Genomic DNA, 18,772 nt, shown 5'->3' with positions numbered 1-18,772 from the left:
CAATTATGGACAGCTTGCATTTAAGAATCACATATGTAATGATATGTATGCCTTTTTTGTCCTTGACACGCGGTTTAGATAATATTTTCCTAGTTATTTGTACCACTCCTTCCCGGGTGTAAATGTGTGTGGATGTGTGTGAGTGCAGGTGTGTGAATTTTTTTAAGTTGGATTATGGGTTTTGATTTTTGTTTGGTTTATATGTTGTCTAGAAAATTTGTTAATAAAAATAATATACGAAAGGTAAATAAATAAATAAATAAATCTCACTCATCTTCAGAGTTCCCTCTTGAAGATGGATTTACAATGAAGTCGGTCTTCAAAGGTGCATTTCATCAATTAATAATTATTATAATTATCTTACACTGCATTTTTCGTTTTCACTGGGTTGAATTCCCCACAAGGTTCACCGGATTGCTTTATGGCATAAAACGAGACTTCTGAAGCTGTCAGAATTTATTGCATTTTCATTAAAATCTACAAATATATTAATTCAACTTCAACTCTATGATTAGCTTCAAAGGTGTGTCTTTGCACCCTCGCATGTTTTTTTGGTTTCCAAAAGCAGCTAAATCATAGGTGTTTCATACAGCTGTCACCTAGTTTAATAGCTACAGCGAGTTCGTTCGCACACAAAACGCACATGCAGACACACACACACACACACACAGGTAAAATGAGAGCAATAGGGGAATTGCTTTTTCTCGCTCTTTCTCCATGGTCATTTAAGAGGCCCAGTTAAAAGTGTCTGAGAAAAAAATGCTACCCACATTCTGTGTGCATTAATCACATACGGCAGCCTCTCTCTTAGTTCTCAGCCCGGCATCAATTACCAGGCTTTTTAAACAAATTCTCCTCATAGAGGTGAGTTGAGGCGCGCGCTAAAGAGCCAGGCAGGCAGTAAAGGAAAATATAGGGAAAAGGGCACACAGTGTATTAGAGCTAGAACGGCTGTGTATAGGACAGATGATTTTCCTCATGTTTCTATAAAGAAGCATATTGTGGCTGGTCCTCACTTCCTTTTAGGGGATGTGTGTTATTTCAGGTGTGTTATTAAGAAACAGGTTCAAGTTGTGGTGAGAGTTAAGGTCAGACTGGTTAGTCCTCCGTAATATTAATAGTCAAATCCACTGTCCCACATGGGATGACAGGCTGGAGAGAGGAATGAGGTGAGTCCCTCACAGCATGTCGCTTGCTAATTTTAAAAAGAATAATGAAGGAAAGGAGCATTGCCCGGAGAGACCGGACAACTCATTTGCTTTTCTGTTTCACCCAGGTTTTCTCTTTAAATGCTTCCTCTTTTCCTCCTCATCCTCACTATACTGTCCCCTCTCAGCCCTCCTCTTCCTCTGTGTCCTCTCTCGCTCTCTCTCTCTCTCTTTACCCTGTGCTTGCCAAACACCTCTCTCTTGTGTTCACATGAAAGACAATTAGACCCAGCGACATCAAACCCTGCAATGACAGTTAGTGTCCACACACACAGAGGCACAATCCACCTCTCCTCTGCCAGACAGCTTTCTGTTCACCCCTAGAGAGGAAGGAGAGCCCACTGAGAGGAGGAGGAGAGGAGAGGGGAGGAGAGGAGAGGAGAGGAGAGCAGATCTTGGACCAGTTAAACAGATTGTCATCGTGTAGTGTGTGTTCTGATTTATGCATCTCTTTTCAGAATTTATTCACATGATACCTGAAAATTAGAGGCAACTCCTCATTTATATCCCCAATATGAAGAAAAGGAGAGAGACGGATAGATGTGTCTCTGTTTTTGCAAATTGACTACATACCATACGCCTCTATACGAGTGTATATGTGTGTCAGTCTGCTTATAATCATCAGAATTATCATTTTATGATTTCAATAACAACAACACAAATGATTGGTAATATCAATCTTTGCTGTTGCTTCAAGGGCCGGACACACTGCCTGCACGAGCAGCGTGTGACGGCTGCCTCGCTGAACTACTGAGTCTCTCACGTGTGTGGTGTCCACACCGACAGCGTCGGTGCCGCTGCGCTGCTACTGCCAGCCCTTTCTTTCTACATAGAGTTTGCCTTTCATAATGGCCATTTCATTTCATTATAAATGTCATTTATATTTATTTTAGACAGAAAAAGGTTAAGAAGCGTGTGCTTCTTTGCAAATAATAGTTATAATCCTCAATTAAAAACCGGTACTCTATACATTTATGTAGCCCTGCAAGTCACTGCATTCTCCCCAACACTGTCCTGCAAATATTTCAGAATAAAAGCCTTTGATTTGATTTTAATTTGAAATGAAGGAATTCTCTCTACAGAAAAAATGCTAGATGGCCTTTATTTTGAAACGTGTTGAGTTAAATATAACTTTTTGTCCTGTCTGTGACATATTCTACAGATATAGACATTGAAATTGTAGTAATGTTGCTGGTATGATGTCAACATACGGTCAAAAGATCATTTCACCGTCTATCTTTGCTGTGGAAAAAATAGGCGAGACCTTGAATCTCTAGAAGAGATGCCGAAATAAAAAGCAAGAGGTTCCGCGACGCACACACGCTGCCCACGCATCCTGTGTGTCCCGGGCCGTTATAACTGCTGTACTTTTTCTGTGGATTTAAAATCTTTTAAGTTATAAAAATGTTCTGTGCGGGGGTACAGGAGGTGCTAACTGCTGACCCCAACGTCCCTGGTTCGAGTCTGAGGACCCTTTTTGCATGTTGTGTTCCCCATCCCCTCTCTCCCTTCAAATCACATCATCTCTCCAATATGTCTCTAATAAAAGCATAAAAATGACAAAAAAAACAGTATCAATTAAAAAAAATTCTATATGAATGATTAATGGTGAATGGTGAATGAATGGATGAATGAATGAGGAAAGAGCTCACCTCTTACCGGAGTAATCAGTCCATTGATTAAGTCTGCTTTTCTCATAGAATTGACCATCTCTTATAGATTATCAATACTTGGGCCACTTAGACCATTTAGAGGTGACTAGGCAGCAAGAACACTGTTGCTACTAATGAGCATGGAATTGAGTCACATTTGGTGGAAAGTACATCTGTGTGTGTGTGTGTGTGTGTCTGTGTGTGTGTTTCAAGTGCTGCAATTGTGTATTTTGAGTAGATAAAAAGTGATCACGTATTGATTTGAGCAAATTATCGTCTTGTTCTCACATTAATGGTGAAAGAAAATGAATGTTTATTTCATGTAATTATAATGCTGGAGCAGATTGGATAATTAATCAAATGTGACAGTCAGAAAGACAGGGAGAAATACAGAGGTTAGCACACACACACACACACACACACACACACACACACACACACACACAGCTGAGTGGTGGGAAGGGAAGGGAAACCCGAGCTGGACCAGGAGTGGGATAACAGGAGTCCAGGAATAGTGGCAATCGATGGATGGATAGATGGGTAGATGGATGGATAGAGGGAGGGAGGGGATACGTGGTGAGGGGGAAGAGTTGAAGGGAGAGATGAGTGGTCTCCTGGGTGGAGTGGTGATAGTCTTGCTGAGTGTCTGTGAGACCAAATCCTTTCCAAACTGAGGGGAGAAAGGTAGGAGGAGAGGAAGAACAGAAGAGAAAGGAGAGACAAAAAAACAGGTAGGGGAACTGAGAGAGGAGAGGAGAGGAGAGGAGAGGAGAGGAGAGGAGAGGAGAGGAGAGGAGAGGAGAGGAGAGGAGAGGAGAGGAGAGGAGAGGAGAGGAGAAAACAGTGCCATGATGATGAGGAGAGAGGAATAAACTGAAAAGAAGTGTAGAGGAATGCAGAAAGAGAAAGCATGAGAGGAGGAGATGAGAGGTTAGAGGCTGGAAGAGAAAAGAGTTGTATGAAGCTGTGCTTGAAGTTGACAGTGTTTGTTAAGCTCAGCCTCTTTTCCAACAATTCCTTCTAACTGAATCTAATTGGTCTAAAAAACATTATTTAGGATTGGGTTTAAATTATTGCTTACAATGACATTTGTATAAAATAATCTGTAATATTAAGCGTATCAAACTTCAGAACAAGACAAGCTGTGGCACATCACTCAGCAAAGGCCACATTTCTAATTTCCAAGGTGATGGTTTAAAGCGTCATCTAGTCACTACACTAATAATGAGATTAGATGTGATTGTCGAACACATTGCATGTTCGTTTTTCAGTAATAAATCAGCAGCGTTTACCACATCTGCTAACAAAGAAACCGCTTTATTATACCTAGTATCTGCAATTATGTAATAATTGAACAGCAACAATGCCTCTCAAAACAGTGTATCAAAGTAAATATCACAGTAAAATCACATTGCTGTCCAAACGAAACATAAAGGCCAAAACACACTGCCGCTGAACACGGTCGCTGCTACTATTTTCTATGTACACCCCCAACACCTGTAGTAGCTAGGCACACTTCACACCACTGTCATATTCCCAGCCCCTGATTTTTCCCACTCGCTCCCTGCTTGCTACATCCCGGCTACCGTAGCAGCTCGACTTCCGATCTCTTCATTCGCATCTTGCTGTCGCTGTCTATCGTGTGTGTCAATGAATGGATGAGGAGAAACTGCTGTTGAGGTCAAGAAATATCCCGAGCTATACGACCCACAATGGCAAAAAAAGATACTTCCCCGCGAGCCAAAGTTCTGGAGATTTGCTCTTTAGGTGAGTTTATGTAGTGGGTGTCCACACATGATTTAAAGCTAATGCAGAAGTGGAAGAAATATTTTACTTTAGTAAAAGTAGTCATAACTAAGTGTGAAAATACTATTGAAGCTGCAGCGCGACGCTTCCTATTGGTGCTAGCGGCGGCACTCATCGAGCATCATATGGCGCACCACGACGCTAGTGAGTTTTCAGCTTAACACTTTGCTTACATAAGACATCTTAAAAATAGATATGATTGGTAAAGGGTTAGGCAAAGAACACGTGAAGAAATGACGAAAGCGATTCTTGTAAGTAGAGATAATTTCTTTCATAAATAAAACACACGCATGCACACACACACACAGACAGACACACACACACACACACACACACACACACACACACACACACACATACACACACACACGCACACACACACACACAGATCTAGAATAGCTGTAAAAACAGGTATTGATGAGAAGGCCTAGTCAATGACCATCAGAGGAAAACAGAGACCGCCATTAGCCAGCCAGTCAATCGCTAAAGCATTGTGGGTAATTCTAGCACACACATACATCCAGACACAGGGATACACACATCGACAGCAAGAGGACACCCCTCAGGGGCATCTTAACCACATCCACACACACACACACACACACACACACACACACACACACACACATTCACACAGAAATGAAGGTAGAACTGCATTTATTCCATCACTCTGTTTACTTATATCATCGTGCTCTGTCACTTCCAGCTTTCTATCTCCTTATTTTTCTCTTCATGCTCTCTATATCTGATTTATTCTACCTCTTATTTTTACCTCTTTTTCATTCTCTCACACCTCTTCTCTGTCTCAGGGGTAAAGTGGCGGTTGGTTGTTCCTGGGGGGTCTTAACCAACTCTCATTAGTGCAGTGCAGTAGTTTGTGTGTGTGTGTGTGTGCGAGTGGTGGGATGATTGTGCATTAGCCAGCCAGCTAATCAATGGGAAAAACCACTGAGCCTGGGCCCCTGCTTCTGTTACCATCAGTGCTATTTATAGGGAAACACACTTGTCCACATGCACAAAAAAATCACAAATAGCCATATGCTACCTCTCACACACACTGTTGATACAGAGTTTGACTCAGGCCTTTAAATTCAACTTAACAACCTGATAAAGTTCAAGATATATTTCAGCAAAACTATGACAGCAGGAGAGGGAAATGTTTGAACTAAGTAGTAGCATCTAACACAATCTGACAGACTATAGGCAGTAAATAACAGCATTCTCTTCAATTCAATGACCACAAGCAAAATAAGCATTTTGACCAATAGACAAGGAACATATATTATTGACTCAAATCCTATTCGATTGAGATCCGATCGCTCTGTCTGAAAGGGCTGAAATGATCTCCAGAAGTTGCTACTGCCTCTCCGGCAGTGTCCGGCTGCAAGCCTGTGCGTGATGCGCAGACACATCATCCTCAAAATGCCGTGGTTTAGGGGGACAGAGCCCACAAACGTGTTTTTGAGGTAAGCCTATACTCGCGCAGACAGTGGGATGTGGAGAGGAGACGCTGAGCACAGACCGGTCACAGAGCGGTCACAGAGCGGTGCCGGTGATCTCTTTGGTCACGGCAGTCCAGTGACCAGAGGAGCGTGCTGCAGGTTGAGCCTGCAGCAAAAAAAGCCCCAAAAATGGGGCTTGGGACAGCCTTAGCATTACGTATTTCCACCAACATAGTTGTTGTATGTGGATGGAAAATGCAATTGCATTTACACTTCTGTTCAATATGATCACAATGCGTCCCTGACCATCACAATCCATCCTCAATTTTTTTGGGGTGTATTTACACCTGTACTTTCATGTGGTCAAGCACTATCTAATTGCAAAATGATCAACCAAAACACATTTTAATACCAGGTTTAAATGGGTCACTGTCTTAGGGTGATTCAATTTTTGCGTTCCTAACGTTCAAAGCTATGCTCACTTCCATGCTGCGTGGAATGCTTTCGAATGTTTACAAACCAGACACTTTGGTGGCCCAAAGCTCTAAGAAGTATACCATGTAATTGCAATTTCCCTGATTTGAATCCGACCAGGGACCTTCGTTGCATGTCAACCCCCCTCCTCTCTCTCTCTTTCCCTTTCTCTTCTCTTTTACTGAACTGACAACTGTCCACCAAAGCCAAAATGCCAAAGAATATTCTTGAAATATTTTAGTTTTTCTTATCCTAAATTAAAATTATGTTAGGGCTCCGTCTAAATCCAAATAAATACAACAAAGTAACTTTTTCTCTTTGGCTCCCTCCACTGTCTCACCCTCCCTCTGCCTCTCTCTCTCCCCCTTATCTGTCTTTCCTAGTGGGAGTGAGACAGATTAACGTCAACGCTGGTTTTACTTATCATACTGTAGCCAGTACAACCCTGCAAGGGATAGAGTGGAAGCAAACTGCATCACCATTCAACACAGGGCACAAACACAACACAGTACTATTAAAACTGCACAAAACACACATACCAATACTGTACATAGACACATGAAGTGGTACACTTCACTGATGTACTGCATGTTCAGTAGGGGGGTGTTAATACTGAGGGGGACTGAGCGAAGCCTTCTCAAAATATGAAGATCGAACTTGAGGTTCCTTCTCTCAATATTCAAAACGCTCATTTGTCTATGTAATGTTCAGCATTAGCAGATGTATGCAATGCAAGTACTATGAAAACCAGTCAGTGTTCAAACAGTTCTGTATGGAAGTCAATGGAACAGCTTACATGTTATGTTGAAGCTCCTCAAGATGTGTGTTACATATAAAAACAGTTTTAAAGTTTTATATATTATATTAAATATCACATATAGATCTGTTTTTATGTTTATATAAATTCAAGTCTTTTTATGTATGAGTATGTTTGCATGAGTTAATGTGATGTGCAGTCGTTGGGCTGGCAAACGAATCCCCCTGTGTATGGGTGTATGCGAATTTATGTGCACCTATCTTTGTGTATTACTCAGAGGTCTCCCCGCCCTCTGATACACAAACACAAACACACAAACATTCACACACACAAACAGTTAGAGCTTAATGAAGCAGAACTCAGCCTGGTGCCCATTAGCCTGATAATTAATAATTTCTCCCTGCCTCCTAACACACTTATCAACTTAGAGGAGGTTGTGTGTGCGTGCATGTGAGCGTACGCGTGTAGGGGTGTGTGCGTCTGTTTGTGCCTGCCAGTGCTTATGCTCTTTGGCAGATAAGAGATGTGGTTGGTAATGACATATATGTATGTGTTCATGTTTGCACATATGATAGTTTGTATGTCACAGCTGTTACGTGAAAACAAACCCCAATTAAAATACACTCAGCTGCCAGTTTATTAGGTACACCTCGATGTGGTTTGTAGTGCTGTTGTCCAACCCATTTATATTAATGACAGGAAGGCTGATTAACAGAAACACCTTTCTGTATAATGCAATACAAAAACAGCACCACAAACTACATCCTCTAAAATTACGATACAGTAGGCTTGCTGTGGTAGCTGGTGTTACCGGTGTTACACAGTGTCCGGGCATACACAGATTACACACCGTCATTTTGCATTTATTATAGAAATAAAAGCCATTTAGTTAATTTTCGCATATCAGCGCCCTTATTCATCAAATAAAAATAACTTTAATTACTAAGCGTGTTATCAATACATAGTCGGACAATGAACGCTACACTCTTAATCTGAAAGTATTTGCTCCGTACGGAGTCTCAGCACAGAGTAGCAGGTGTCAGATTTCTCACATAATGTTAATGAGGCAATCTGTAAACTTTTGGTATGAAGCTGTGCGGAGGACGGAGTGGTATCAGCCGAGAGAGACTCGGTGTGTTGAGCTAATTCTTGTCTGGTTTGTGGTCTGATAAATGGTAAATTCATCAAAGCTGTTTTCATCCAAACAGGGCTGAAAAATGATGCAGTAAAACTGGAAAAAAAAACAATAGACTATCAAAATGTACAGAATTGTTTCAGCCGATGGTTGAACACGCATTGCATCAGCACCAATGAAGGCTCTGACATACACACACATACACATTTGCACACCTGTCACTTGAAAACCCTCTAACACTCCTAAGCTTACATATAGACCATCAACCTCCTATGTCTGCTGTAGTGTCAGTATTTCAAGAGAGAGAGAGAGGGAGAGAGACAGACACAGGCAACGTCAAGATTGTAAATTATGTACCATGATGTTATGGACAGGGATCCATCCTGTGTCCTCTTCCTCTTCCTCTTCTTCTTTCTCCGTGTCACTTATTCTTACTGCTGTGATCTACATATTGTTGGAAACAGAGAGAGAGAAAGAAAGAGAGAGATACACAGACAGAGACAGAGAGGGAGAGAAGCAAAAGGGGAAAGGAGAGAAAATGAGGAACGGTCAAACAGCAATGCTACAGTTTGCTGAAGAAATTAACTTAGTCCTTTCTCTCATTCTGCCAACTTCATTCTTTCCTTCTCTCTTTTTTTCATTTCTTTATGTTCTCCCTTATCCCCTTCACTGCACTCACTCTACCTCCATCCCCTCCTTCACCTCCCTTCTCTCTATCTCTGTGAATAGAACATCAAAAGCCTCTGAGTTAGATGGGGAGTGACAGTGTTTGCCATTGGTATGCAGGCAGACATGTCTGCTCCAAAGTGTTAGTCTAAAGGCCTCGGCTAAGTGTTTGTCAAGACTTAAAGCCATTGTTCTCGTCTCCTCTCCTCTCAGATCTCAGACTGCTCCCTTTCTCTCTCTCTATCTCCGTCTCTCGCTCCACTTTTGTACTTTGATGGAGCATTTTACTGCTGCTGTGTGTGTGTGTGTGTGTATGTGTGTATGGAGAGATGTGTGTGTGAGAGGTTGTGCTGAGAGTATGTGTTTACTTTTATGGTTATGTTTATATGTGCAGGCATTTTAACAATAAGCTAAAGCCATTCACTTGTTGCAGCTGGTGGAGACTGGAATCTAACAATTTCATTCTTTTGGTTTCATTCAGAGTGGTGGCATTGAATAAAAGGTTCTCCCTATCTTTGATTTTTTGAGCATATTATGTCACAAAAAGTTTAAAATGTGTCAGAACTATGACTCAAATGTGTCTTGCTGTTATCAACATTGACCTATCAAGACAGTGCAAAAAGGCCTTCTTCCAAAGATCACGTATGTGAGCAATGGGAATATGTATCATGTCTATGTGTTAAGGCAAGACTGTGTAAAAACATGTACTGTGGTCAAATTTCATAGATCTCAATAAGCTGACGTTTAAGAATTTTCCTGCAAGAAACTAATCCATCTGATACATCAGAAAACATCAATATCAGGTTTTTGCCTGTCCATCCATCCATCCATCCATCCATCCATCCAGCCATCCAGCCATCCCAGCAAAATTCCTCTCTTGACAATACATGCTACTCGTGTTAACACACACACACCATTCTCCGCTATTTTGGCGAGTTCTTACTGAGCTTGACGGAATTGGACGGAACCGCCAAAACAACATAGAGGAAAGCCTAGAAGAGTTATTGCGACCAAAATGCAAAGCTTGGTTTGAGCAGCTTGGTTTGATGATTTGTGAAATGGTGAATGTCAAGTATTTATGTGATCAGGAGCCATAAACCATGAGTAAACTTTTCACAGTGGAAAAGAAGTTACATTTTCTTTTTAAAAAAAAGCCTTTTTTTTCAATCATTCACTTTTTTTCATTCCAGTTGTACTGATTTCAACGCAGGGTTGGAAAAATTAAATATATCTATCATCTGATGTCCAGCAGATCCAACAGCTGCAAGGGGCACTAGTCCATTACTGTCCTTAATTCACCCTCGATTGGAATGAATCACTTCCAGTCTCTGTTAATCCGACTATATACGCAAAGTTGTACCTGCAGCGCAAGAGTAGTTTGAAACACAGCAGCATTGTGTTTATCGTTACATAAAGCCAAATTGTTTGCTGGGTCATTCTTCAAAGAAGAAAACCTTTGCTCAATGAATGACAAGCTAAACTATAAAATGCAGTAGGTTGACGTACAGATGGCATTTTTCATTAGAATACTAATACAAAAACTGATACAATTAATAAAATGAGTTCATTTTGAAGGTGTTGCTCTCTTTCATCTTCCTCTCCACTTCCCTCTATAACTTGCCCTCTGTCAGTCTCTCTTGACTCTCACCCTCACCCTCCTCCTTGTTTCAATCGCTCCCATCTTCCCTTGCCTGCTTCCCTCTGTCTCCCGCTGTTAAACTTGGGGCATTTGTGTGTGTGTGTGTTTGAACACTACATTCCTAACAGGGTTACACTCAAGGCCTGGAAACAAAAAGCAGCTCTGTCTTTGAAGTCCAACCCGTTGTTCTATAGGGTGGAACTGTTAATCACTGATAACCCTGCAGCATCTCATCTCTCCCTGAGTCTCACCCCCACTCTTCCATTGTCGCCCTCCTCTCTCTCTCTCTCTCTCTGTCGCTTCACCTCATACCTCTCTCCCTTTCTTATTGTCTTACTGGCATTTCTCTCCCTCTTTCTTCCCATTCAGTCAGTTTTCACAGGAGAGTTAGCATCTTGTAGTTGTGTTTGGCTGATCACCACTGGTGTGTGTGTGTGTGTTGTGCTGGTAGGTACTGTCAGTGGTGTGGCAGTGAGCCTAGTGGTGCCAGTAAAGCAGATTATGAGTTGATTTTGGCGAAGGAGGCTGGTAATTCCTTTAAACCAACAAAGCCGTTCCATTAGCCCCCCGCTGCTGTCCTGAAAACAGACACTGCAACGCTCCCAAAACACAAAAGAAAGCACGACTAAACATTCACACTCGTACACGGCACCATCTCAAACCATGTCAACATGCAAGTAAGCACGCTTGCTTATCTAACATGAAACCCATATTGTACACACACACAGAAGGTCACAAATTTACCAAATGCTTCCAAAAACACACACACTCACACACACTTACACATCTGAAAACATGGAAACACATTAATTCCAACCTCCAAAATCTCAGCGTAACATTGAAAATCTGGATATCACACAAACATCTGACTGTAGAGTCTGAAGAAACCCAATTTTGTTCATCTTGTATCTGGGTGTTGTGCATATGTACACACCAAAATAGGCTGTGCTTTCCATAATACATGATGATACATGATACTAATATGTTCATTTTCTGATCTGCAGCCTCTATAGTTAAAGTATGGTTCAATCTAGGGAACTGATATCAGCTGGTTGAGGTTGGGAAGAGATCCCATTTATGGTTAAAAGAAGCTAATGCTCATTGTTGTTTGGGGATTTGACACATCATAATCTACAATGTTAACCCCTTATGGTTTCTAAGGTTGTTTTCATATTAGGTACGATTGATCCGTACAATCACTAAATTAGCTAAATAAAATAACAAACATTGCCCGACCCCAATGCCTACTATTGTTTCTATTTTAAGGACCCTCTCGCCTGCCCTCCTGCTTTATCACTCATGGCCGTGCAGTTCAGAGGCTGAGATCGGCACATGCTGCTCGCATATACATATTTCGGAGGAGACCGGCAGCGTTGAAAAAAGCCTGCCCTTTTGAAACTACTCGCTGACTGCTAACGTTACTCGCATTAAACAGCAGTCCACTTCCGTGTTTCGGTACAGTTGGCTTTCACACCTGATGCGAACCGTACCCGAGTGCACATGAACCGTACTCTAGACCACCTTTTCAATTGGACTCGAGTACGGATCGACAAACCGTTCCCGAGTACGGTACGGAGCGTTCACACTAATCAAACAAACTGGACTTTGGGGTCAAGTGTACTCAGATCCGGGCCGGGAACCCTGATGTAAAAGCACCCTAAATTGATGACCTCCTATGTTGTTTCTCAGTAGAATCAACACAATAACCAGCCCGTTCAAATAAGTAGAAGTCATTCGATTCACTGTGATAGTAAAAATATTGCTTATTCCAGCTTTAAGAATGAAGTTTATGTTTCAAGTTGACTCAATGGTACAGATGGAGAGAAGTGGACACAATGGGACACAGACAGTAGAGCAGACAAACTGGCAAACAGACAGACGAACAGACCGAGTGGCAGGCAGAACAGCAGACAGTAGATTTGGGCTCCATGACCTGCTGCTATGGGATACACACAGAGACACACACAAACACATACACACACCAGTTGGGATATCCAGACCTGCCACTGAACAGGATTACCTCTGTCATGGGAGGACTGGTATCCCCTCATCAGCACACATACACAAAAACACACACACACGCACACACACACACCACATCATAATGGTTCACTGGGCAAGCTGATAAGAATGTGTGTGAATGTGTGTGTGTGTTTGTGCATGTATGTGTGTTGAGAAGTCTCTGATGGCAAGGATTAGGGACTCTTGACTCCCACAGTCTCTCAACGAAGAACCAACCAGCACAAAAACATGCTCAGACACACACACACACACACACACACACACACACACACACACACACACACACACACAGAAGCGGTGGTACAGTACAGAGTGCTGCTTTGGATTTCACTTTAGTGCTTGCTACAGCACATATTTGACTCTACAAAATATTGTATACAGTAAAATCCAGTTGATTTGTTGAGCAGCATTTGTTTCTGTCTGACAATACAGAGAAAATAATAAGTATAAGAACAATGTCATGTTCTCTTAATATTTCTATTTGATTAACCATATTTATTTCTTTACGTATACTATTCCAGTTTTGTTATATTCTTTGCATGCTGTATTTTAAAGGTGCTAAAGTCGAAATTCAGAGCATTAATATAGCAGCAAACAACTATTTACCATGTAAAAATATAGAGGAGTAATGTCTACCTGAGCAGAGAATGAAGTCACTCTCCCTCTCTGTGTGTTGTAATCGGAGTTTCTCTGTGCTTTTTTTTACATAGCTGGTCCGGCTGTGCGAGAATATTAGTGCATGTAAGTCGCTATGTCTGTGCTCCACTGGTTAGCTAATCACTGCCGCTCTGCACTGCGCTCTTATGGCGGTTTCAGCTGATAACGCTGTCCCAACCCACAGCGTCTTTGCAGTTGCGCAATGCCGATGCTCCAGTTCCCCCCCTGGTTAAAACTGTTCATGCTGTTAGCACCGTTTGCTGCTAGCCGCCTGCTAAGCCGTTGCCATGTTGAGAGCTGTGTGGAGGAAATCCCTCAATCAAAGATAGATATGCTCTGAATATCGAATTCAGCACCTTTTAAAGACACAAAAATGCATTAATTGGAAGAACATTTCAGACTTCTTGTCCTTTAAGCATCCTATGTATTCATGTTATCATTACTAGGACCCAGGGGCTAAAAATAAGATAAAGATCAAAAAGAAAAAAATTTAAATGCTTGTAGTGCACGCGCCATCTATAGAGGCTCGCGTCACGGTGTCTTGCGCAAGTATAAACAACGGTTTAGCATCTAGGGACCCATGTAATGCAACGGGAAGGAGCTTGAGGCTTTGATAAAAAGTATGTGTGTTCATATCCTAAAGGAATACTGCTCAATCAATACTTCCTCAGAAAATAAAGCTGTTTAAGACACTAATAGACAGCCATGATACTATACATCTGAAAATAAAATGATTATATCTTCCATATTCACAGGGATACAGTGAGTAGTAAGCATCTGGATTCCAGTGGACAACCCTCAGCAGAGACACAGAAAATGAGTCAGAGAGAAATTCAATGGTAAGAAATATAGAAATGGGAATAGCATGTCAGAATGAGAGAGAGAGAGAGAGGACAAGATGAATGTTAGAGCAAGAGAGAAGGAGCACTTAACCCCTGGTTAGTGGGGTCACATCCCTGTGGTAGTGGGGGAAGAAGGTCCCTGCACACACACACACACACACACACACACACACACACAGACGGAAATACAGACACACATAGAGGCACACATGCATATACACAAAATCATTTTCACGCATACTCTGCATCTACATGCAGACACTTTTCAGTGGTTTCAATTCTTGAGGGGGACATCTGGACCCGAGATGATCTCTCACCCTAAAAAACCTTTCAGTCCTCCTCTCTCTCTTTCTCACAAACAAACAGAAACACATGGGCCATGCACAAACATACTGTATACACAAGGTACTCGGCTTTTGAAAAACTATAACTATAAAGAAGTAAATATATTATAACGCTTTCATCTCTCCCAAACCGCTTCTTTAAAATTTGGCCAATATTATCATAGCTGTGTGTGTGTGTGTGTAGTTCTATAAAATGTAGAGACAATATGAGACACGAGAGAAGAGGAAAGACAGACAGAAGAAACACAGAAATAGAGATGGACAAAAAAGAGAGATAGAAAAAATGAACCAGACGGAAGGAAAAAGAGAAACAGACAGATACACAGAGAGCAGAAAGAGAGAGCAAGTGAGTGCAACTCAGAGAGAGAAAGAGAGAGAGAGAGAGAGAAAGAGAGAGAGAGAGAGAGCATCAATTATTTAGTGAAGGTAACGTGAAGCTTCCTTGGATCAGGCAAACTGCTGGCTTTTCCCCAGAGAAAAGAGAGAATGAATTAGGGTGAATTTATTAGAGACTGTGTGTGTGTGTGTGTGTGTGTGTGTGTGTGTGTGTGTGTGTGTGTGTGTGAGTGTGTCAATACAGTCCATGCACCCACCCTGGTTTCTGCCGTTGTACGGATGCATAGCCAAACCACACACACACACACACCACACTCTCTCTCTCTCTCTCTCTCTCTCTCTCTCTCTCTCTCTCTCGCACACACACACACACATACACTCACACACACGTACACACACAAACAGATCCTGAGAATCCCAAGCCTGTTTCCAGGTTCATTAATAAAACAGCAGCTCTTTATATGTGCTCTTCCCCTCGCTGTCTTGCCTTTCATCCTCTGTTTGTTCACACACACAGTGGGATTTGACTGTGTGTGTGTGTTTGTGTGTGTGTGTGTGTGTGTGTGTGTGTGTGTGTGTGTGTGTGTGTGTGTGTGTGTGTGTGTGTGTGTGTGTGTGTGTGTGTAAACTCCAACTGGGATTAGGGGATGGCCCGCCTGTTTGTTCATCAGTCAGACAATAGTCAACCCCACTGTGGTACATATAAAAATCTGATCTCTCTTTCATCACGGGTAAAGGGGAACACCACTCAATTCAAGCTTTTCCGGGCTATTCTAGGTAAATCCCTCTCATTGATTCAGACCTCTGATTCAATGTTTAGCCCTACTCTATTCATCTCTAAAATAATATATCATTTCAAAGTTATATTTATAAAATTAATCAGCAACAACAACAAAAAAAATTGTAATTAAAGTAAAATTCATTCTTGGAAAGCCAAGGAGAACTAGAAACAGCAGTAGGATACCTGGCTGATGTAAAGCTGGTGCTGACCTGTATTGCTTGATGAACAGCTGTGAGCTAAACCGCATTGCTGCCTTGCAAGAAGGCGCAGTTAAAGGAGTACGAAGAGTTGTAATAGTAAAAAAAAATAGTTAAAGGTTTTCAAAGGATTCCCTCTATGGGATAATCCCATCATTCTTCATCTGATTGCAGATGGAAAATTAAAAAAAATGGGTTTTTGAGCCGAAACGAAAAGCAGAAAACGTTGAAGGGTCGGCGTGGATACGACCTGCACCCTCACATTTTAAATCCACAGTGGTAAACACTACACATACAGTTAAGTGTGGAGACACTTTGAGTTTCACACATTGCCAGGAAAAGCAGAGCTAGACATCATGGCTAAAGCTGCACGCTAACTCTGTCATGTCAAACCGGCCGATGCTACAACTGTAGAGCACCCATATACTCACATATATGATAAATACATTCAAACAGCCCCGATGGAGCTGACCATGGATGTATACAGAAGACGGAGTTGACAGGAGAGCTAGAGACAGGATTGGCGAAGTTAGCGGAAGTAAACACATGTGACTACGTCCGGTTTTCAAAATAAGGTGTTAACAAAGGGAACTATATATACAAAATACATGTATATAAAAAAGGGAATCAAATCTTGAATGCAATTACGATGATTGGTCTGTACAAATCTCAACTAAACATAGACAAATACAATTTAACATCTTTAATAGAATCTATTACACTCCACAGACCGCACAAAATATACCAGGGAAACCTGCGATGGAGATTTACTTCATATGCTTTGGAATTGCTCTTATCTGGAAGAATTTTGGAAAAACATAGTTAGAATTATTAAATTTCATCTGACCCTAGGGATTGGATCTTGGGAGACACACAAGGACTGAGCCTCCCTCTGTCTATGTGTCTGTCTTACTGTCAGGATGTCAGCCTTTCTGTCTCACCTTCCCTCCTGTTCTCTGACATAACTTTACTCTTGCATCACAGCTCTATCTTCCTGTTACACCATCTGGATGTCTCGCTCCCTGTCAATCCTCATTTTATATTCCTTATTATTATTCCCATTGTACAGAAGCCTCAGTGAAGCAAATTCTTGAATTCTGTCTTTTTGTCAATTTACTGTATAATTTATTAGACTTCCGTGGCTTAGTTGACTGCTCGTGATTTGCTGAGGCGGGGATTTTGAAGCCTGAAGTTTAAGAAAAAGAAAAAGACAGATCTATAAAATCACTCAGCAGTCAAAGTCATTTTACTGATTTCTAATTAAATTATGGGTTTGAAGGGCCTTAGACAACATCTCCTCAGAATGCAGACATCTCACGTGCTCTTGGCCATTTGAACGTGCAAAAAATATTGAATATTCCTCAATTTAAAATGATCTTGAAGAATTCAAAAGTCACAACACACACTTTGACATGTTGGCCATGCATGCTTCTGGTTTCTCCTATTTATTACACACCAGATTATGCACCACTTCCTGCATATCAGAGGATTTTTCGACTACAGATCTTACATGCTGAAGTTCAGCTGAAATAGATACAGGTTTAATCACTGTTCAATCATTTGAGCTGGAAATGAAGTAGAGAAATGTATTACTTTCTCTATGGACAGCTTACAGAAAGTCCTATTAATCCAACATTTTTGCTTGTGTTTGTTTTTAATTTCTCCTTTCCTTCAGTGCCTATCTCAATCTATCGTCTTTCTTTAGCTCCCTCTTGCCTGTTTGGACTTTCCTCTTACTTTCTCCGTCTCCTCATTTTTACCATCCTCTACAAACCAAATGTATTTCTCTCTTTCTATCTGTTTATTCCCCCTCTCTGGGTTTTGCGTGTGTATTTGGAGCATCAGCTGAATAGCAAATATGAAACTGTATGTGAGGTATGTAAGCCCCGTGTAGAAATGTGTATGTTTGTGTGTCTGTGTGCGCTTTTGTGTTAGTGTGAATTAGCGATTGTCTTAAGTCTGTGAATACATATGGCTGACTCAGTGATTCTGTCTACAACACAGCAGCTGCATCTTATCTGCACCGCTGTGACGTGCGTGTGTGTGTGTGTTTGTGTGTGTGTGTGTGTGTGTGTGTGTGTGTGTGTGTGTGTGCATGGTATCTGGAATAGGAATCTTAACAGTTTTCCACATTAGAGAAGGGGAAACGTCAGAATGCTATTGTAAGAGATCCACTTCCTGTCCGATAAGCAAAAATTTCTCTTTCTTCCTTTCACTGTCTCTCTCTCTCTCTCTCTCTCTCTCCCACACACACACACACACAGAAATCCTGACCAGCAAAATTTGCTTTCTATTTCTTGCCATTCTCCCTCTTTCTATCTTTTCTCCTTCGCTCTCCACCGGTCTCTGTTTCTCTGTGTTTCTCTAATAAGCAGAGGTTTGTTGCTGAGGGCAGACGGGGCAGTGCAGATGAAAGAAAAGAGACGACAAGCACTCAGAGAGAAAGACAGCAAGAAAAGAGAGCAGTGAGTGTATGACTGAAAGTGCTCGAGCAAAACCTCAAAACAAGAGCTTATTTGTCCCTTGAATGTTCACATTGTGGATAAAAACTGTACAGTAAAGTTTAGTTGTAGAAAACAAACTAGATTATGGGTTGTTAAACCATTTGGGCCAAGAACTGAAATGACTAATCCCTTTAAAAGCTTTAAGGCAACTATGAGGACTTGATTATTAGTTTCAATGCCTCTATATAAGCAACACACACTAATGAGACAATCGGCCAGAAGATCTGTTGTGATGTAATGATTTTAAATGTGCAGACTGGGGATAGGGATGTGACATTGAGGAAACTTTCCCACCGGTTTATAAACTTGT

The 18,772-nt window shown here is 41.4% G+C and overlaps 1 protein-coding gene across 1 annotated transcript in view; it reads right to left on the bottom strand.

The window, feature by feature from the left end:
* esrrga (estrogen-related receptor gamma a) overlaps positions 1-18,772 on the bottom strand; it is a 166,435-nt gene that overhangs the window by 121,103 nt on the left and 26,560 nt on the right. The window contains exon 2 of the mRNA XM_074612296.1: positions 8,832-8,918. Coding sequence (XP_074468397.1) covers positions 8,832-8,834 — 3 coding nt within the window. The 5' untranslated portion in view covers positions 8,835-8,918. The remainder of the gene's footprint in view (positions 1-8,831; positions 8,919-18,772) is intronic.

The sequence above is a fragment of the Sebastes fasciatus genome, chromosome 2, assembly GCF_043250625.1.
Source record: "Sebastes fasciatus isolate fSebFas1 chromosome 2, fSebFas1.pri, whole genome shotgun sequence".
NCBI classification, from domain to species: Eukaryota; Metazoa; Chordata; class Actinopteri; order Perciformes; family Sebastidae; genus Sebastes; species Sebastes fasciatus.
This window is presented reverse-complemented; position numbering and strand designations above follow the sequence as displayed.